The following is a 22,181-nucleotide window of genomic DNA, read 5'->3' as shown; positions in this document are numbered from 1 at the left end:
CGCCACCACACCTGGGTAATTCTTGTATTTTTAGTAGAGACAGGGTATCACCATGTTGACCAGACTGGTCTCAGACTACTGATATCAGGTGATCTGCCTGCCTCGGTCTCCCAAAGTGCTGAGATTACAGGTGTGAGCCACCATGCCCGGCCTACTATTATATATTAATAAGCAGAGGAGGCCGGGCATGGTGGCGCACACCTGTAATCCTAGCACTTTGGGAGGCCAAGGCAAGTGGATCACCTGAAGTCAGGAGTTTGAGACCAGCCTGAGTAACATGGTGAAACCCCGTCTCTACTAAAAATAAAAAAAATTTAAAAATATAAAAAATTAGCTAGGTGTGGTGGCAGGCACCTGTAATCTCAGCTACTCGGGAGGCTGAGGCAGGAGAATCGCTTGAACCTAGGAGGCAGAGGTTGCAGTGAGCCGAGATTGTGCCACAGCACTCCAGCCTGGGCGACAAAGCAAGACTCCGTCTCAATAAAATAATAATAATAAAATTGAATAAATAAAAAAGTAAGCAGAGGCCCCAGAGGCAGAGGTGCTTGTCTGCACTACCTGCATGGTACCTACCTACCCTGTGATACGCACTCTTCTAAGCATTTTACAAAGACTGACTCGTTTTGTCCTTATTTATAGTAACCACAGAAAACAGATGCTGTTAATTTCTCAGCTTACAGATGAGGCAGAAAGGATAAGTAGTTCACCCAAGGCCATGCCTCTGGGAAGTAGCAGAGCTGCAACCTGAACCCAGGCAGTGACTCCAGAGTCTATGCTCTTTAACCACGATAGTCTTCTGTATATAATTTTCCTTCCCTATCCATAATCTGTGAGTTGAGGAACAAAAGCTTAAAAATCTAAAGAAAAAAGATGTCTGGTTGCACCTTCGGTGCTCTGTGTGGTATGCAAGAGAAGGTAATGAAATTGCAGTGGGCTCTGGGGAAGCGTAATGTCAGTGCCTTTCCAGTTTTCATCTGACCATGCTGAGTTTCCCTATAAAAAGCATTAAATACTTTAGAGATGGTGCAGAAGCAAGAAAATGGACCTGTCAGTTTGGATGTAGATCTGGTTTCACAGTGTATTGTATTTCTGGATACCCTGTCCAAGAGGAGATCTTCTGAATGATCCATTTAGGGTTGTTCCTGTTCAGCTTCAAAAACACACCGATTTTGTGTCTACTCGTGCCCCAGCCTGTGCTAGGCACTGGGGAGACCGAGATGCCAAGTTGTTTAAAACACGGTGCTGGCCCCCAAGGGCTGTGGTGACCATAGCTCCAGAAGTAATAGCTTTGGTGGAAACCGTGGTGTGTGCAAATTTCACCCCATAAAGAGAGGAAACGTAGGTATTCATTATATAAAACACAATGCAGGCCAGATGCAGTGGCTTACGCAGCACTTTGGGAGGCCAAGGCTGGTGGATCACCTGAAGTCAGGAGTTCAAGACCGGCCTGGTCAACATGGTGAAACCCCATCTCTACTAGTAAAGTACAAAAATACCCGAATCATGGCGGGTGCCTGTAATCCCAGCTACTCAGGAGGCTGAGGCAGGAGAATCGCTTGAACCTGGGAGGCAGAGGTTGCGATAAGCTGAGATCATGCCACTGCACTCCAGCCTGGGCGACGAGCAAGACTCCATCTCAAAAAAAAAAACACCAGTAAATATTTTAGATATTTATTAAATATAAATTTAATTTATATTTAATTATATAAATTTAATTTATATTTAATTATATAAATTTAATTTATATTTAATTATATAAATTGGGGAGTGGTGGGGCCTGAGCTTGGCTTAATCTAAAAACGTGGTCCTTTCATGACTAAAATGAGCACTGTGCTTCTTCTCCCAGGACCCCAGGAGCAAGCACAAGTTCAAAATCCACACTTACGGAAGCCCCACCTTCTGCGATCACTGCGGGTCCCTGCTGTATGGACTTATCCACCAAGGGATGAAATGTGACAGTAAGTAAGTTTTCTTTTCCAGTTCATAGCGAGGCTCTGTAGCTCATGTTCAGGGTTTGCTGAGCAAGGAGGGCTCAGTAACTTTTCAACACCAACTCTTCGATAGAGAGAATTAGTTCAGGTATATACCAGACTGACAAAGTGTAGAATCTTCCACTGTCAAAGTTCCAGTTTATTAAACTACTTGATTGCCTCATTATGAACCCCAAAAAAGCGCTCGATTTATAAATGAGGTTGGTGGGTGCTGTCACTTTTTTTTTCTTCCTTTTTTTTTTTTTTAGTGGCAGAAGTCTTCAATCACTGTAAAATATAGCCTAGTCAAACCCCAAAGAAGCCTCCCGCCGCCGGGTCCACATTTGGTTAGCTTCAAAATAAGCCAAGCAACCATACTCATTATCTTCCTATGTCTCTAATTAGTGGGTGGACTGTGGAAAAATCCAGTAGGCTCTTCTTAAAACTGAAACCAAAATGAACATGAAAACCAGAATAGCATCTTATTTAAGTTCACTCACCCTGCATGTTTATGGACGGATCAAATGTGTATCAGCCCGGCTCAGAACACTGAGGACCACTGACAAGCAAGACACCAACCCTTTTCTCTTATTTTTTGTTATGTGTGTGTCTCCATCAACTACCAGGAGGAAAGAAAAGCAACTATGAAGACTCTTTGCTTTGATCATTCTTTTTTTTTTTTTTTTGAGATGGAGTCTCTGTCGACCAAGCTGGAGTGTAGTGGTGCGATCTCAGCTCACTGCAGGCTCTGTCCCCCGAGTTCACGCCATTCTTCTGCCTCAGCCTCCCGAGTCACTGGGACTACAGCCCCCACCACCACACCCAGCTAATTTTTTGTATTTTTAGTAGAGTTGGGGTTTCACCGTGTTAGCCAGGATGGTCTCGATTTACTGACCTTGTGATCTGCCCGCCTCGGCCTCCCAAAGTGCTGGGATAATAGGCGTGAGCCACCACGCCCAGCCTGCTTTGATCGTTCTTAAAGTATGAGATTCCTCAGGCTATGTTTGTTTAAATACAAGTTGATACTTTTAGGACATGAAAAGTTAATTGCCCAGCCTGTTTTTCTAATAGGTTGGGAAGCACTGTGGAAATTTCAGCCTATTGCCGTTTGCTAATGACTATTGCCATTTGCTATGACGGCCATAAGCTGATATTTGTATCTTACATGGAGCAAACTGTAGAAAAAGGAACATAAACGAGCATTATAGAGTAGATGGAGTTTCTCAGGACAGAGATTCTTCACCTTACAGAGTTGTACAGCGTCACAACCAAATGCCATGTTTGTTTGCTTCAAGAAACCCTAGGATTTCCACCTGTAATCCCAGCACTTTGGGACGCCGAGGCGGGCGGATCACCCGAGGTCAGGAGTTCAAGACCAGCCTGACCAACATAGTGAAGCCCTGTCTCTACTAAAAATACAAAATTAGTCGGGTGGTGGCGGGCACCTGTAATCCCAGCTACTCAGGAGGCTGAGGCAGGAGAATAGCCTGAACTCAGGAGGCGGAGGTTATGGTGAGCCAAGATTGTGCCATTGCACTCCAGCCTGGACAAACAAAAGTGAAACTTGGTCTCAAAAAACTAGAGAAAAAAAAAAAAAACCCTAGGATTCCAAAGACATGGTTTTCAGGGGTTCTGCAAGGGCTTACAACTTAAGTGCATTTGTATATATATTTTAACTACTTTAAAACTGGGAACAAAATAAACATTCGAACGTGTTACATACTCAACCTTCACTCCTTGGGCAGAACTTGGTTTCTGCTACAGCATCCTCTTCACTGAAGAGTCGGCTGGGATGGGGAAGCATGCCATTAGACACTGTTCCTGTTTGTACATAGTTTTCTGTATGAATCAGGATTTTTGGATCCTGTACTACTTTAACAAAATGCAAAAATAAATGAGATGTGGAGGCTGGTCTGAGACATCAGCTTGCATCCCTAACCACTGGTTTCAAAGTTCTGTTTGTATCGGAGGGCTTTACTGGTGATCCTTGAATGTCTTTATAATAAATATATGGTATAAATTTGCGTTTGTTAGCTGAGTTGATGCTAATAAAATAACACTCATGTGGTTTACATAATTAGATTCTGCTTTAGATTTTGTTTGCAAAATGGTTTCCTTACTTAAAAAATTTTGAAAACCGCTGACCTGGACCAATGCTTTTTTGTTTGGTTTTGTTTTAAACTCTTTTTCTTAGGAATCTTAAGGCTTCTGTGGCTGCCGCCTGTGCTCCTTTGATAAGCCCCAGAACTGCAACCCCTACTGACCTTAACTTCTGCAGAGAAAAAGCCTCTTCCCGTGCCCTTCCACCTTGTGCAATTGTAATCCTAGATAGAGTTCCACTTGGGATGGGGCAGGGCGTCAGGGGGCAGTGAGCAACAACAACTCGAGTGGGCCAACCTCTCATTTTGTAGAGCTGGAAATGAAGTTAGAACAAATGAGCTTCCCAAGATACACAGCGGAGACTGGAGCACGGCCCAGTGCACTTTCACCTCCAGTACCCTCCCCGTTGCCTGTGTGCTTTCCAGAGGCTCTGGCATTTACTGCCTTCACATTGCAGATTTTGCCCGGACACTTAAACACATGACATGGTTAACACAAGCGACATTCATAACACAGCTTTTCAGGAGCCTTTATATTGGCTAAATTCGAAGTGTCGAATTTTGAACAGTTAGCCTTGGAAATAGAAGCCTAATAGCATCCACATTTGTGAATTAGCTAATTGTTCTTTTCTCAGCATGTCCGTCATTCTGCTGTCAGTCTTTAATCGGAGCAGTATACATTATTCATGGTGCTTTTTCAATTTACTTTGTCATGTTAAAATTAAACACTCTAAATGAAACAGAGAGGAAGACCCCACCTTGATGATTACGGAATAACCTTATTAGCATCCTGGCAAGGATTCGTGAGGATTCCAGGGGCCTTCCCTCCTTCTGGAAGCCTAAAGGTACAAGGACGATCAAGCTAGAACACCTACACACGGTCTTCTGTTTGTTTCCGGCACACAGGATTCTTTTCAGGGTTTCTTTGGTTCATTGCAATAATACTGATCTTTTTTTATCCTCCCCCTGTCTCACCCACATAATGTCAGCTGTAAGGAGTGGCTGATCATGCTAGGCGGGTATTTGTTTTACTTGGAATAATATTTAAATATTTGAAGACAGGTTTAAAATACCAAATACAAGTTCTTTGGGGAAAAAAACACAGGCAATGTACTTAAACCTTGTTGAAAATACAAGGTTAGCTGAGGAAAGGAAAATTTAATGAATTTTCTATACTCGATCTGCAGATTTTCACTGTTTCTCAGTGGTAAGCCCAGAAAAGCATAAAGAATTCATTAGCAAAAAGTCTTATGTTTAAGCTGGGTGCAGTGGTTCATATCCGTAGTCCCAGTGCTTTAGGAGGCCTAGATGGGAGGACCGCTTGAGCCCAGGAGTTCAAGGCTGCACTGAGCTAGGATTATGCTACTGCACTCCAGCCTGAGAGACAAAAGGAGACCCGGTCTGAAGAAAAGAAAAAAAAATCCTATGTTTAAAATTTTCATATTATTTTGCCTCTGTGTACATAAAATATTAATTAAACTGAGCTTTGTACATATTTACCTGTGTGAATTTTGTATACTGTTAAATATTTGAAACAATCACAGAAGGCCAAGCTGGGATATTTTGCTTCAGTGAAGATTGAGCAAATATGGTATGGGTATTTTAAGGATATTGTCACTCACATGAAGCCTGTGCTGTACAGGACATCTGCTAACAGTTCTTTATGTCACCAAAAACAGTATAGCAAAGTATCGAGTTGGGGGTAACTCATTTTCACTTCTGCTCGTGCACCAAAACACTGAGGAGCGGTGGTTGGAGTCCATATGCCCAGCTCACCCTCTGCTTTCTTGATTCACAGCCTGCGATATGAACGTTCACAAGCAATGCGTCATCAACGTCCCCAGCCTCTGCGGAATGGATCACACAGAGAAGAGGGGGCGGATTTACCTAAAGGCTGAGGTTGCTGATGAAAAGCTCCATGTCACAGGTAAGGCTTGCTCATCCCGGAGCAGCATCGTGGGCAGGCATTTGGATAAAGGTTGATATTAAGGCAGGGTGGGGGCCGGGCTCTATGCCCTGAGGCCTCTGGAGAGGCAGTTGCCCTGGTGGAACCATCACTGTCTGGGAACCCTGCAGCCCTCTGAACCCTCACGTTAATACACCTCCCAGGAGACGGGTCTGTACACCCAAATTCTCAAATACTCAACGTCACACCAAGTCACAACCACTGTGTGGATTGGACTATTCTGACAGCATGGCCCGTATACTCTCCTCCCGGTGACAGGGGGTCAGGGGAGCCAATTAATCAAAATGCTGTTGGAGGGAGTGGAACTAGAACAAGGGGAGGCCAATGGATGGATGACCCAGGTGTTTTGTGGCATTGGGCTGTGATGGCCCAATAAATCCACCTCAGCAACAGCAACAGTCGTTGAGTGCTTTTGCTTCCCCGGTGTTGGGGATGGTGCTAGGAACTTCACATAGATTAATTATTTAGACCTGACACCTAGCTGGTTATTAACTTCACCTTCCAGAAGAGGACACTGAGACACAGATCAGTCCTTTGCAGTGTTAAAGTTAGTAAGTGAGGAGCTGGGATGGGAACGGAGGCATTTGACTCCAGATACTGTGCTTGTAATTACCACACCTCCCACAAACAGCCTGGTTAGGTGACCGGAATTCCCTGTCCATGGGCCTGGTTACTCCCTCCTCGGGGCTGTTTCTGGGTGGGCTCTGCCATAGCGTAGCTTTTCCTTTGGTTTTCCCACCAAATCCACTTTCGGTTAATCGGCACACTCAGTCAAGTTATCCTGGAGTCCTATTGGCCTAGGACCCATCCCGTGTCCTCAAGATGACTTGAGTTCTCTGTACCATGACCCACTCCATGTTGGTGTGTGGTTGAACTCTCAGGCATCAGCCTATTTCCTCGTACTTGGGGGTCCCGGAGGGACCAACTGTATACATTACTCTTGTTGACAAGGGCATTCATCTTGATTTGATCAGCAAAGGTATCTTCCATTTGTATCTAGGAATTTGAAGCTGTCATAAACATGGAAAGACTGATGCTAATCTATTATGTTTAGATAACAGAAAACATAGAAGAAAGGCTTAGGAGGATCTGTTTAAGAAAAAAAGGAAAGGTGGGGGCTTCCAAAGAAAAGCTTACTTTTGGAAACATCCTCAGGTTTTTCCTTTGAAAGATAAGCAAATGTTCGAACCAGGGCTGTCCTCTCAGGTAAGAACTCAGAGAAAACCACAGGATTCCAAGGTATCGCTAGGAGAGGGTAACAGTTTGCCTCTGGATAACCTTGAAACCAGCTATAGCTGATGGTCAAAATGGAATTGGGAATGAAATCCCTATCACAGATACAGAATCCCTTCTGACTTTTTGTAGATTTTAGAGAAATTCTTTTATTTTCTCAAGACCATCCCTATTGTGCCAGTGCCTCTGGGGCTGTGGCTGTCACCTGCATTTCTTTTTAATGGGCTGATGCTGTCCTTGGAATCCACTCTGCCCTTATCTGACAGCCAGGGCCCCTCTGACTGGGCACTGCTGCTCTCTGCCCAGAGGAAGATGGTGTTCCTTGGGGGCCATGAGCTGGGCCATGAGACCCTTCTGCAACATCCCAGCCTTGCTCTTGTTTCTCTTTTCTACTAAGGCTTCCACATTGTCAAAACCACGTATTGGGGAGCAGATTTTGCAGTCAAGGGGAAAATTACCATAACACCTAGTGTCCATAGGTGGTAAGGGATCAAGGGGCATAAAGTAGAATGCCTACGGGCTAAACATTTCTACGCTTTTCTTACCTTTTCCTTTATTTCCAAAGCGACTGCTGTTGGCAATAGAATAGACATCACAGGTGAATATTCAGAGTTTAATTATGGGTTTACATGTGGCTACCTTATGGCTCGCTATAAGGCAGGAATGCCTGGACAGAGCATTTAAATGTTTAGCTGGCATTCTTTGTGTTTCTAGATAAAGGAAAACGTGCACGCTGTGCATGCTGGACACACCCCGTGCCGTCTTCGGTAATAAAAGCAGCAACCATATGTACTGCCTGCACCTTCCAGTCTCTCCTATGAGCCTCAACAGCCTTGCAGATCTAAAACTGCGCAGAGAGGCGCAGATGCCCTGGCTGGAGTGGCACAGGTACACAGGTGGAAGAGAAAGGTCAGACCTCTTTGTGCTAGAGCTTACATCAGGCTAATTCCTCTACCATTGCCAAGAGTTGAACTTGACTCACAATCGCAGAATCAGCTTAAGGAACAATACCTTTCACTGGGTTAGACATCGACTTTTTACATGTGAAAGCCAGCCAGTATTATTTATGGCAACTATCTGGGCCAAGTCCCTTGAGAATTAGTTTACAAATTTTTGTAGAGCTATAGCTCCACTCTAGGAATGTGAATTCAGCAAGTTTAATAATAATAATGTCTTATTCCATTCAGGCCGCTATCACAAAATACCTTAGACTGGGTTATTTATAAATAATAGGAATTTATGTATCACAGTTCTGGAAGCTGGGAAGTTCAAGATCGAGGCCCCAACAGATTCAGTGTCTGGTGAAGGCTCCGTCTCTGCTTCATAGATGGCACTTCTCACTGTGTCCTCCCATGGAAAAGGAAGGCAGGCTGTGTTCTCACATGGTGCAAGGAGCAAACTTGATCCCTGTTCTCTCTTTTATAAGGCTCTGCGTTGGATGAAATATCCCAAAGCAATTACTTCCCAAATGCCCTACCTCTTAATACTATCACACTGGGAATCCAGTCTTAAGATATGAATTCAGACCACAGCAAATAATAGCAGCAGCTCACAGCTACCCAGTGCTTCCCCCACAGGACCACTTTTTAAGTACTTTATGTACTAACTTTTATTCAAATCTGTGAAGAAGTTGACTTTATTATCCTTACTTTATAGATGAAGAAACAGAGACACAAGGAAATGAAGTGACTCACCCAGAGTCACACAGACGGTGAATTGGATGGCTAAATATTTAAATAGCAGATGCAGAGAGAAGATATTTTGATGACAGTATCCATAAGAATTGGAGTCTATTTTTGAAGTACAGTTGTGTGTGTGAAGGGAATCCAATCTTAAGTATGGAAAGTCAGGCTCAAGGAAATAACTAATTAGTAATTACATCTTTAACATTTTACATTTAAAGTAATTTAAAATTTTCAGAAAAGTTGCACACATAGTACAGAGTTCTCGTACACCCTTCACCCAGCAACCCCTGGTGTTAATGCCCTTGTATAACTATAGTAGCTGATAAAATTTTGAAAAATAGGTACTTACAGCCGGGTGCGGTGTCTCACGCCTGTAATCCCAGCACTTTAAGAGGCCGAGGCGGGTGGATCGCTTGAGGTCAGGAGCTTGAGACCAGCCTGGCCAACATGATAAAACCCCGTCTCTACTAAAAATACAAAAAATTAGCCAAGTGTGGTGGCGTGCGCATGTAGTCCCAGCTACTCAGGAGGCTGAGGCAGGATAATCGCTTGAACCTGGGAGGAGGAGGTTGCAATGAGCCGGAGCTTGTGCCACTGCACTCCAGCCTGGGCGACAGAGCGAGAGTCCATCAAAAAGAAAAAGAGAGACAGAGAGACAGAGAGAAGAGAAGAGAAAGGAAGGAAAGGAAGAAGGAAGGAGTACCCGTATTAGTTACTAGGAATTGTTTTAAACAGCCAAATAGAAGACATCAGACTCATCTTCTTTCAGTATAAAAGGGCTGCAAGTGGTACTAAGCAGAGCCCCCTTGGGGCAGCACTTGCCAGTGATGGATGGCATCCCCACCCCCAGTACCTGCCTGCACCATTTCCCAACCAAATAGTTCAGGCATGAGTTTATCTTGAGAAATGTTTTCATACCAATAGCTACCATTTATTGAGTGCTTGCTCTATATTTATTGTTAATAGGACTGGACCTTTGTGCTCAGCATTTTATGTGCATTGCTTCATTGACTCCCCAAACAATCCCATGAAGTAAATACTATTATTATCCTCCTTTTTGAGATGAGCAAAGGAGCTGAGAAAGGAAGAAAATTACTCCAAGTTGCAGGGTGAAAAGTGATGTAGTGGGAGCCGCAGCCCAGGCCTGGCTTCCACACCCTTGCTTTCAGTACATAGGCTATGCATGTTCTAAGTCTCTCTTATTAATTAGAGTCTCCTTTGGAACAAACAATAAACCCATGAATATTTGCTGAACCCACAATCAGCACCCCACGAGGTTCTCTGAGGTCACGGAAAGTCCCAACGTGGGACTTAAAACCAGGGGAGAAAAGAGTAACACAGGAAGAGGATAAAGAACAACCCACGGCCGGGCGCGGTGGCTCAAGCCTGTAATCCCAGCACTTTGGGAGGCCGAGACGGGCGGATCACGAGGTCAGGAGATCAAGACCATCCTGGCTAACACGGTGAAACCCCGTCTCTACTAAAAAATACAAAAAAATAGCCGGGTGAAGTGGCGGGCGCCTGTAGTCCCAGCTACACGGGAGGCTGAGGCAGGAGAATGGCGTGAACCCGGGAGGCGGAGCTTGCAGTGAGCCGAGATCCGGCCACTGCACTCCCGCCCGGGCGAGAGAGCGAGACTCCATCTCAAAAAAAAAAAAAAAAAAAAAAAAAAGAACAACCCACATCCATGTAAAATTAAGTGCCAAGTACGTGGTGATGAAATAGCACACCCTTGGGAGGTGCTGAGGGTGGGGAAGGGTACAGAGATGGAAGGAACCCGTGGAGAAGCGGCCGACTGAATACTGTAGGTATTTGAGAGGCAGAGAGGGAAGAGAGCTCCGACTGAGAGAGGTAGAGGGCTGTGGGAATTAGCCTGGTGACGGCTTTTATGAGAACACAAATGTAAACCATAAGCCATCACGCGCAGAGTTTATGGTCCAAATGTGAGTGATTTCTCAGAAAATGCATTTAAACCTGAACGCTGAGCAGCTGTGTTAATTGCTAGGTTAGTTCCAGCTGTGTTACCTGTGCAGCATCGCAAATGTTACACAGTAATCCCAGAGTAACATAGAAACTCCGAACAGGAGCTCTGCTGTGGGATGGAAACCACCCTTTGCAGTCAGAGGTGAGTTTTCTTTCTAGCTTGGTGGGGTATTTATGGGAAAGCCCTCCGCCTTAGCAGTGTATTTTTATTTTTTGCCTTCGGGCAGTGGTGCTGATGTTATCAGAATGGTGTCGCATGTTTTTTTTTCTTCTTCTTCTTATAGGAGATTGTAATTGGTTTTCTACACTCTGGTGTGTTTTGTAAATTCGGTTTATAGGCGTAGTAAAAAAAAAAAAATCCCTCATGGGAACCAATTTTCAATTTAATCTTGTAAGTAAATGGAAAAAATATCGGGTGCTTTACAGCTGTTTCAGGAGCATATCTGTCCCACAAATAGATTATTCTGAAGAAGAGTCTAATTTTCTCAACAACTAGAGGTTGTTAATTTGATGTGGAGATTGAAGTTTTAAACTGAACTCCGGTCGGGGAGGGGAAGATTTCCTCCCAGCTCTTACCGCACAGGGACTCCTCCTGCCTACCTGGGGCCCTGCACGATTCGATGTCTGTCACCCCTGCAGGTACGGAGACTCACCCTCATCTGATAGTGTGTTCCCTCTGTGTGTTCTTCCACCTTATCATGGTGTATTTGCTACAGAATGAAGGAAATGAGCCTCAGCCTTGTATGATAATCATTCATTTTTTTGCTTCACCCATTGATCGTACATTATTGAGCGTGTGTCCTGCTCTCTTCCTGGCACCAGGGATGCTAAGATGATTAAGACCTAGACCGTGTCACAGACCTTGTCAAAGACCACACAGACCGTGCTGTACCTGGTTTTTTGAAGTGCAGTGGGAGTTTGGGAGAAGGGGAGCCTCAATGGCCCTGGGGAGGCAGCAGGTGACGGCTTCACATCGGAAGTGGCAGTGGAGCTAGGAGGACAGGGAAGGAAGGAGAGGGCATTCCAGGCAAAGATGCAGAGTGTGTTCAGGAAGCTCAGCACCATCCAGGATGTCAGGAATTTCAAGTGAGAGTTGGAGAAAGCTGGAGGGAAGTTTGTTTCTTTCCATTTTCAAAGTATGAGAGCTGCAATCATCAGTTTACCGGTTGCACAATCCTTAGGAGCCATGTGCACAGGCTCTGAGTTAAATATTTCTTTTTAAAATGGGAAGATTTTAAGTTGCAGGTAGCTACATTTTCAGCAAGAACAGAGCCTGAGCTCTAGACATCACCCTGAGATTCACAGTGAGCAGAGATCTTCTCTGTCATTGCTGGGTAAGGACATGCAGCAGGTAGCGCATGCTTTGCCTAAAAGCTTTGCACAGGAACCTTTTGCAGTGACAAGCAGGCTGTGGAATATAATAACTTGAGGGCTGCCAGCAAGGAGATGCACCAAGCTGCTTACTTAAAGGAAAAGGTATTAGTTGGAAGTCGTTTCTGTTCAATAAATCTTAGTTATAGGATTTGGATCCAGATCAGGAATATAAACGGTGACACAGCAGATATATCTGCTCCTTTGTGTAGGGATGAAGAGGGTGCTGGCAAGAAGCTGCTTGTCCTCAGGGGCACCCACAGTGTCCACTGTTGGTGATGCTGCATTTGACCACTTGGTTCCGTGTTCTTAGCGGATCCCTCCACTGCAAAGGTATTTTTGTTGTTGTTGTTTGTAATTAATAAGGAATCTGGATGTCGTACTTGATGACCAGCAACCTCCCATCTGATGGTTTTAGCCTTAATTATTTTTTATTTTATTTTACTTTTTTTTTTGAGACTCTGTCACCCGGGCTGAAGTGCAGTGGTGCAAGCTTGGCTCATTGCAACCTCTGCCTCCCAGATTCAAGCGAGTCTCCTCCCTCAGCCTCTCGAGTAGTTGAGATTATAGGCGTGTGCCACCATGCCCGGCTGATTTTTGGTTTTTTGGTAGAGATAAGGTTCCACCACGTTAGCCAGGCTGATCTTGAACTCCTGACTTGAGGTGATCCACCCGCCTTGACCTCCCAAAGTGTTGGGATTACAGGCGTGAGCCACCGTGCCTGGCTGATCATTCTTGATTAAAAGAAAGTGAGGAGACATGATTACCAAATGCAATCTTTAACACATGGTGGGATCCTGGATCCAAGAAAAAAAAACAGCTGTTAAAGAACATTTGGGGGACCGTGGGGACAGTTGAATCTGGACTGTATTGTAGAGAATATTTTTGTAGCGGTGTGAAATTTCTGGGTGGTAATGGTCATGTGATTATGGACGGGAATGCGGAAATATTTTAGGGGTCATTTTTCCTAATGTCTGCAACCTACTTCCAAATGGTTCAACAAAAGCCAAAAAACAGACAGAAGTCTGAAAATAGGACCAGGCAGGGGTTGGGGGCAAGAAGAAGAGGGTGTGTGCAGGCAAGAGCACCTGTGGCGGAATAATAGTGACTCTAGAAAGGGATATAGTACTTCAGTTCGCTGTACTGTGCTTTCAACTTCACTCCCAAAAACTTAGGCAACGATATCTGTGTCTGGAGCTTTGTTTCAGCTGATCCAGTACTTAAATGTACTCTCTAGAGGTCATTCTTGGCTAGAAGGAAGCCCCCGCTGAAGCAGCCATCAGAGCCCTTCGGCAGTCCAGCTTCCTTGCCTCCACCGTCTAACTCTATGACCCTCCCACGCCTCTGTCCATGGCCACCAACAGCTTTCCTTTTGTGGATGGCACACCAAAGGAGACAATTATTCTGCCTCCACCCTGTGTTTCCTTGTGGCTCTGCACTGAGGCTGGGCCCTGAAGCCTGGTTCATGAAGAGCACTCACCTGGCCTCTGGCCCCCGTTAAACAGGTGAGTCACTGACCATTTCCTTAGAGCCACCTGGGACTGGCTGCATGGGACTTGCCATGACACAGCGGGCCAGACTGCCACCGGCAGGTTCTGGGAATTGTACGCTCACATGGATGGGCAGGGGCTGCCTGGGATTGGGAGCCACTAGTGGTCTATGTCCCCAAGAGCTTGTGTATGACCCCCATTTTCCAAATAGCTCAGGCAGAAAAGAAAACATGAATTAAACAGCTAAAGGAGTCATACATAGGTGTGTGTACATATGTGTAAGAAGTAGGCTGGGTGTGGTGGCTCACGCCTATAGTCCCAGCTACTCAGGAAGCTAAGGCGGGAGGATCTCTTGAGCCCAGGAGTTTGAGACCAGTCTGGGAAACATGGCAAGACCTCGTCTATACAAAAAGAAAAAATAAATTAGCCAGATGTGGTGGTATGCACCTGTAGTCCCAGCTACTCAGGAGACTGACGCAGAAGGATCGCTTGAGCCCAGGAGTTTGAGGTTACAGGGAGCTATGATTGCACCACTGCATGCCAGACTAGGTGACAGAGCAAAACCCCATATCCAAAAAAAGTAGTAGTTGTGGGCACAATGTTGGCAAAACTGTTACTTATGATGTAAATAAACATCAAGGGGTTGGAGAATGGCTGAGTGGGCTGTTTGCATTCTCCATCTCCTCTCTCCTTGGATACCCCACTCTCCCTGATCCGGGGGTTCCCTGCCCACTTTAAAGACACCAGCTTCTATTTCCTGCAAGCTTCCATCTCTTAAAAATAAGTAAATAAATCAATAAATAAAAATAAATAAAAAACCAACAAGCTTTATGATGCTCACACATAAGAGAAACTACTTCCTTTAGTTCGGGCTTAAATACTGTTAGAGAGAAGTCCATAATACGAGGGGTAACTGCTCTTCATGACAAAGCACACTTTGTCTCCATGGCTTTGTAGAAGTTTCATGAATCCACTCACATTAGCTGATTCTGAAAGTGATAAGCGTTGTAGCATTCCTTTTCCCTGGGGAGAGGCACAGCAAGCATGGGTGTCCTCTCTTTTGTAGGTGGAGAAGTAAGAATAAGTAGGGGGTTCAGTGTTCTTGCAGAGAGGATTGATGGGTCCGTTTAGCTTGGGAAATGGTCACAGCATCTGGCCGGGGGTGGTGGGGGGACCCTTATTATCCGATGATCTCTCCGTGCCTGGCCTCTTGCAAATGGAGATGCTAACGAGACTCAGCCAGTCACAGCAGTAGCAGTTGCCTAGAAAGGGGACGTGAAGGGCAAACCAGAGAAGCTCCTGGTGTTTCCTGAATGCAGAGATCCTGTGAGAAGAGAAACCGACACTGATTGAACAGTTTTCGTGTACCGGGGTCCTGATTGGATGCTTTCCTACGTATTCCATCACAACCACCTTTCGGAAAAAATGCCGTCATCAGCATCAGCAGCATCATCGTTTTGTAACTGAGGAAACTGAGGCTTGGAGAGCTCCTGCAGCCTGCCCAGCTGCCTCTAGCACCCACACATGCCCTTCCCACTATTGTAAGCAGCTGACCCTTGGCTCTGACTGAGGGAAGATCCTGTGATTACTCACAGCCGTTTCCCTTGGGTACAGACACAGCCCACACTGTTGCTTCAAGTGTTTGCAATTTCACATTTCTATCCTGCAATTAATAGTGGAGGCTACTCTGGGATGGCTCCGCAGCTCCTCTGATTACTGTTCTGTTGGCACCACTGAGGGTGAGGGTCTGTCCTCACTTCCCCAGACCCTCCATTTTCCAGGGTTTCCATAATGGCTGGAAACAAAAATGGCAGCAGGGAATCCAGCTGAAGTCTTCTGTGCTGGAAAATGAGGAATTAAAATGGGCAGAAGGATGGAAACATGCCGCTTCAGGACATGTTTTGACAGTGTGTGACTTGGGCATGCGACTGGACCAGCACTTTCTTGGCATCCTCCTGGCTTTTTCTTAGTGGTCCCAGTTCTTCCCCATTGGAGACTCATCCTGCTCTCACATTCTCACAGGCTTCAGATAAATCAAATCTAGCAGTCACCTGCCTTGAGTTCACTGGTGCTTAACATCCAGGCACATCCTTGGCACAAGAAAACAGGAAAGTGCCTCTTAGCGAAAACATACAGTAGTGCACTTGTACCAGAAGAAAGCCTGCACATTATCCCATTGAAATGCATATGCTTTGGAGTCATAACGGCATGTTTTCAGTGGATTTATCTACTCTCTCTTCTTCCTTGATTGGACATTCCTGAATATCAGTGTCTTACATCCACATGCCCCCTTCTGCAGCCAGTACCTTGCCCATCTCCCCATATTTACCCTTTGTGTCCCCTACTCGTTTGCACCCAGATTTCCAAGCCATGCGCAGCTTCCCCAGTGTGGCAGGCAGTAGCCCACCAGTGTTTCCTCCCTCCTTACCTTTGCTTGTGCCATTTTCCCTGCTCCCCAAAGAATGTATTTTTAACATTCAGCTCCAGTTACCTTTAGGAAGCCTCTCCTCACGTTTTAGGCCCTGCCTGAAACCAACCACTTTCTCTCCATGCCTTTTGTAGCATGTGTTATGAGATTTCACCTACGTGTTTATTTGCATGTTGATCTCCTTCCACTATATCATAAGTCCTTTGAGGTCAGAGATGGTGTCTTATCTCCTGTACCCAGCCCAGTGCCTCAAATTTGTACAAAATGTGTGTCTGTTGAGCCGATGATGATGATGATGGAAGTACACAACAAGCACAGCATAGAAGTTGACTCAGGCCTTTACTGCACTCCTCACCCCAAATCCAAGTGACTCTTCCCATTTTACCCCTACGTCTGGATCAAGTTAAAATGATCCTGTTTTAACCCAGTTCATAAAGCCACATGACTTCTGGGATCCTTTAGAGAAACATCTATCAGCTAAGAAAAAGTTGCATCTTCTCAAAGAGACACATCATTGTTTACATCCCAACTGTTGTACCTTGTCCTGACTGATCTGTGGCTCAGCTTAATGTCAGATATGTACAGACTTGCAGCATGCCATCCCACAGATTGTATTCATGCTTGGTTCTCTGTGCGGCGATTCCAACAGAGCTTTTCACTCTGGGTGCTTAGTCACTAGATATGCGTGGGAGGCAGCAAATTGGAGCAAAGGGCAAAGAGTTGCCAGTGTCATTTCCTTCATGCGGCATTTGTGTTTGTTGTAAAGCACCCTGGTATCCATGCTCGTGGTGACATAGTTTTTCTTTCTTCTGCTTAAGATACCCCAAGCCCCCAGATTCTTTATAGGGTCATCAGTCATCCATCTTCTTTGACTTCAGTGACTCCTGCCAGGAGGAAGCGTTCTTAAAGATAGGCTTTGAACGCCTGCATCCCTGGAAGAGGAGAAGCAAATTATTTCTGGGGCCTCTTTCAAGATTACCCCATTAGAATACAGAGATACTGACATTGACTGAGCAGGTCATTCTTGTGCAGGATTTTAATTGCTTCTAATTATAGGATCATCATTTAAGCACAAGATTAATTGCTATGAAATTATTGCAAGGAACTTTATCTTCTTCTAGTAAGTAAATGTGTTAGCCAAGTGAGAAATCTCTTAGAAGCTTGCAAATGATGTCTTTTCAATCACTTTCCTTTGAAACTTTCTTCTAATGCTTGGGGAATGGGAGAGAGATCTTGGGGGTCAGGATGAAAGACGAAATAAATAACAGATAAATGCTCCTTTTGGTTCCCGGTTCTCCACCAAAAGGGTGGAAAACTTGAAGGGTTTGGGAATGGTTAGGTTCACCAGTGGAAATGTCCTAAAATAAATGCAGAAATTCTTTTCCTCTTTTGATCCATGTCATCTTCAACGGTGGGTAGGAATGGCTCAGTAGGAAACTAGAATCGGCAGGTGCTGTCCTATGGTCCTTTTCAACACCAAGCTGCTCGGATATCTTAGCAAAAAAAAAATGTTTTCAGATGTGTTGTAAAGGAATCTCCAATTAATGTGAATACACCTGCTCTGATTATTGGCATCAAAATGGTGCAGAGAAACATCAGACTGTGTGCGTCTTAGCTTGTAGGCATTTCCAATTGGAAAGATTCAGATTTCCTGGGAAAATATGAGATAAGTTAGCTCCTGAGCTGGTTCTAAAATATCCCCATTTGAATAGCGGGCCATGGCCACCCACTGAAAGCTCTGCACAGAGCATCCCCACGGGGGACGTTTTATACTGAGAAGAATGGTAGCCGTCTTTACATGCATTTTCCTTTTTAATTAATGCAAGGTTTGTGGTTAATTAAAGACAGGCAGGGTCCCTTTTCAAACCAAAGCAGGCATTTTTTCCTAGAATAATGAAGAGAGAATAGAAGCAAGGCAAACTTCCTATAAAAGTTTTCACAGTGAGGAGGGGTGAATTTGGGGAAGGTGGCCTGAAGGAAGTGTCGTTTCATCAACTTCGACTCATTGGAGGTAGGGAATGTAATCAGAAGAGACACCTTCCTCACTGAACACCCAGTGGGGAGGTGGCTCTTTTTCTGGGAAATGCCACCCTGACCTCCCTTTCCCTTTGTGAAGTCACTCTGCTGGGAGTGGGGATGCAGCGCAGGAGAGCCATATTTCTCTGGGATATATTGCTGCTGTCATCTTACAGCCTGCACAGGTGACTTTTCGTGGAAGAACTCTCACAGGTGAACATCTGCCCAAAAGAGAAAGTATATGTGCAGTGAATGTTAGAAATAGCACCGTCGCCCTCCTTACTCTTTACTAATACCCAACCTCTCTGAAAGACCCTGAAGTCTGTTTCAATCCCTCCCACCCCAATATGGCAGGGACTCTGTTATCCTCAGAACTTCTGACTTCTGAAGGATGCCAGTATATATTTGAAAGACAAAAAAAATCCCAGCATACTTTACATGACCAACACTGCATAAAGAAAGAATACAGCGGTCTTGTGTTTATAAAATAATAAAAGTGACTTGCATTTAGAGGATACTGTGGTGTATTAGTCCGTTCTGACACTGCTATGAAGAAATACCCGACTGGTATTTATAGAGGAAAGAGGTTTAATTGTCTCACAGTTCTACAGGACTGGGGAGGCCTCAGGAAACTTACAATCATGGCAGAAGAAGCAGCAAACACATCCTTCTTCACATGGCAGCAGGAAGGAGAAGAAGAATGAGAGCCCAGTGAAGGGGAAAGCCCCTTATAAAACCATCAGATCTCAGCCAGGCACAGTGGCTCACACCTGTAATCCCAGCACTTTGGGAGGTCAAGGCGGGCAGATCACCTGAGGTCAGGAGTTCAAGACCAGCCTGGCCAACATGGTGAAATCCCATCTCTACTAAAAATACAAAAAATTAGCTGGGTGTGGTGGCAGGCACCTATAATCCCAGCTACTTGGGAGGCTGAGGCAGGAGAATTGTTTGAGCCTGGGAGACAGAGGTTGCAGTAAACTGAGATGGCACCATTGCACTCCAGCCTGGGCAACAAGAGCAAAACTCTGTCTCAAAAAAGAAAAAAAAAAAAAATCAGATCTCGTTATCTTCACCTCGTCCTTCCTACAACCTCTGGGGATTATGAGAACTACAATTCAAGATGAGATTTGGGTGGGGAAACAGCCAAACCATATCATATGGGATTGGCTTTAAAGTCAGGTAGTCTAGATTTGACTCCCAACTATAGTACTAATTAATGTTGAATAAGTATTAGGGGTTGTTACTCTATAATGGAGTTTTGTTTCAGTCACATTAAGTCATGTGGTTCAATGGACTGAAACATGTCACTTTATTGACAGATTAACTCTTTCAGTCCTGACTCATTCATGGTGTAGCTATAACCACAGTGGGACTCCAGCGGCCCCAACCAAGAAAATCTAACCCCAGACCTCATTTGTTTTCCTTCACCATGTCCACTAAGCAAGACACAGAAACACACTGTGAAATTACTTTCAAAATTGGAAGGCCTCTGTGTGAGTAGAACAGTTGCATAGTAAGCTGAGGATATTTAAAGATTTTAACTGGCTATGAACCTTGACCTCATGGCTTAACCTCTCTTTGTTTCCCTCTCCTCATCTGCAAATTCAAATTAAGGCACTTGAACTACGTGAACCCTGACGTTCCCTTCAGCTCTGGCATTTTGTTGCTCTGAGAGCCATTTCAGAGAGAGCTGATCGGTGGTGCCAATAAGTGTGCCCCTTCCTGAGGAACTGACGATAGATTGGAGACTCCAAAGATGCTGCAACTGGGTGAGGCCTGAGAGGCTGCTCGTCCAGTAATTTTCAAACAAGTTGGAACATCACATCTTGTTTGAGATGATATTCAAATGGTATTTCACCAGAGTTACGCTGATTGAAGGAGAGAAAATAGGGTACTCACCTTCTTCCTCCTCCTCCACCACCCATGAGGAGACTCTGTGGAACAGAGTTTGAAAGTCACGGATATAGGCTGGGTGTAGGGCCTCACACCTGTCGTCCCAGTACTTTGCGAGGCGGAAGCAGAAGATCCCTTGAGGCCAGAAGTTCAAGACCATCCTGGGCAACAGAAAAAGACCTTGTCTCTATAAAGAGTAAAAATAAATAAATATAATTTAAAAATTAAAATAAAAATTAGCTGGGCATTGGTGGCACACATGCACTCGTGGTCCCAGCTACTCAGGGGGCTGATGTGGGAGGATCACCTGAGCCCAGGAGTTTGAGGCTGCAGTGAGCCAAGATTGTACCACTGCACTCCAGCCTAGGTAGCAGAGTGAGACTCCGTCACAAAAAAAAGAAGTCACTGATGTGATTGTTATCAGACTGTGCTGGGGTCCGCGCACCCAGTGCAGCAAAGCCAAATGCTGATGTTGGGTTAACAGCAGGAGAAACTGAGGCATTTATTGCCAAGCAAGGAGAATTGAGCAGCTCGTGCTGATGAGTTGGACTGACAGATAGCTCACAGTTATCTATTATTTAAAGGTAGGAAGGCGGAGGTTACAGTGGAAGTCATCAATCAGTACATAAGGGCTACACGTTGGTTTGACCCAAACAGGTGGGACATCCCAAAGCTGGGGAGGCAGTGTGCCACAGTCATAGGTGGATTCAAAGATCTTTTGATTTGTGATTACTTAAGAAGGTAAAGCTTTGTCTAAGAATTTGGGATCAGCAAAAACAAAAAACAAAAAAAACAACCAATATTGGCTCTGGTTTTTGGGTAAAAAAGCATTGAAGGGAGATGGAAGAATGTAGAACAAAGAACAGCAGTCAGAGTGCTGTCTTCTGCTTCCCCCATCCACGGACTGTGTGACAGTGGATCCATTTGGTGGGGGTCCAGTTTTCCGAAAAACAACTCAAGGGCATGTGTTTAGATGTTACCTTTAATTTCTACAGAAAACAAAACATCTCCTAACTTCCTTGCTGTTGTTTTAAGTTACTGTTACCTTCTTCATTATCAAGTTGCTCATTTACTTCTCAAGGCTACCTAGGTACCTGGTTTTCCTTGAAGGAACTCAAGATTTTCCTTTATTTCCACATTAGGGGGTGCTCCTGCCCAGGGACCCTCTGTCTCATGATCCATCCCCTTCATTTTGATGCATAAAAACCAAAGCTCAGGGAATGTGGCTACTGTGTAGGGTCTTTGGGGTTATAAAGGATAAAACTGGCTGGGTACGTTGGCTCCTGCCTGTAATCCCAGCACTTTGGGAGACCGAGGCAGGCAGATCATGAGGTCAGGAGATCAAGACCATCCTGGCTAACATAGTGAAACCCTGTCTCTACTGGGGGAAAAAAAAAAAAACAACAAAAAATTAGCCAGGCGTGGAGGTGGGTGCCTGTAGTCTCAGCTACTCAGGAGGCTGAGGCAGGAGCATGGCGTGAACCTGGGAGGCGGAGCTTGCAGTGAACCAAGATTGCGCCACTGCACTCCAGCCTGGGTGACAGAGCAGGACTCTGTCTCAAAAAAATAAATAAATAAAGGATAAAACCAACCCACTCAGGTAGAAAGGGGTATTAGCAAAAGAAATCTAGAGTATCATGAAACGCAAGGGTGGGAATGCTTTGGGGCCATAAGAACGCTGAGAACCTGAGATTCTCTTTCTGTATCTCACCTTTTCTTTCTACATACTGCCTTCATTTGTTTCTTTTCCACAACACGTTAGACTTTCTTTGCATTGCAGAAAACATGGCCCTAGACAATTCTACAGCTTCGCCTCTTACAGCTGCATGTCTTCTACTGTGTCAGTCATAAATCCAGAAATTCTGGGAAAGGGATTCATCGGCTCAGTCTGGGTCACATGCCACCCTGGACCAATGGACTGTGACTGGAGGGCAGATATGGGGTGGGGTGGGAGGTGGGAGACATTTTCAGGAACAAGGAGTAGTGACAAGCAGACAAAGCTGTAGGTAACGCAACACTGCCATGAAACGTGAGCCAGGGTTGTGCA

The 22,181-nt window shown here is 45.0% G+C and overlaps 1 protein-coding gene across 4 annotated transcripts in view; it reads left to right on the top strand.

Moving 5' to 3' along the window:
- The window catches only part of PRKCA (protein kinase C alpha), a 511,284-nt gene that overhangs the window by 340,209 nt on the left and 148,894 nt on the right, over window positions 1-22,181 (top strand). For all 4 annotated transcript variants that reach the window (XM_008012039.3, XM_073005116.1, XM_008012040.3 and 1 more), the window contains 2 exons: window positions 1,847-1,958; window positions 5,868-5,996. In XM_008012039.3, coding sequence (XP_008010230.1) covers window positions 1,847-1,958; window positions 5,868-5,996 — 241 coding nt within the window. The remainder of the gene's footprint in view (window positions 1-1,846; window positions 1,959-5,867; window positions 5,997-22,181) is intronic.

Source organism: Chlorocebus sabaeus, chromosome 16 (assembly GCF_047675955.1).
Source record: "Chlorocebus sabaeus isolate Y175 chromosome 16, mChlSab1.0.hap1, whole genome shotgun sequence".
Classification (NCBI taxonomy): Eukaryota; Metazoa; Chordata; class Mammalia; order Primates; family Cercopithecidae; genus Chlorocebus; species Chlorocebus sabaeus.
This window is presented reverse-complemented; position numbering and strand designations above follow the sequence as displayed.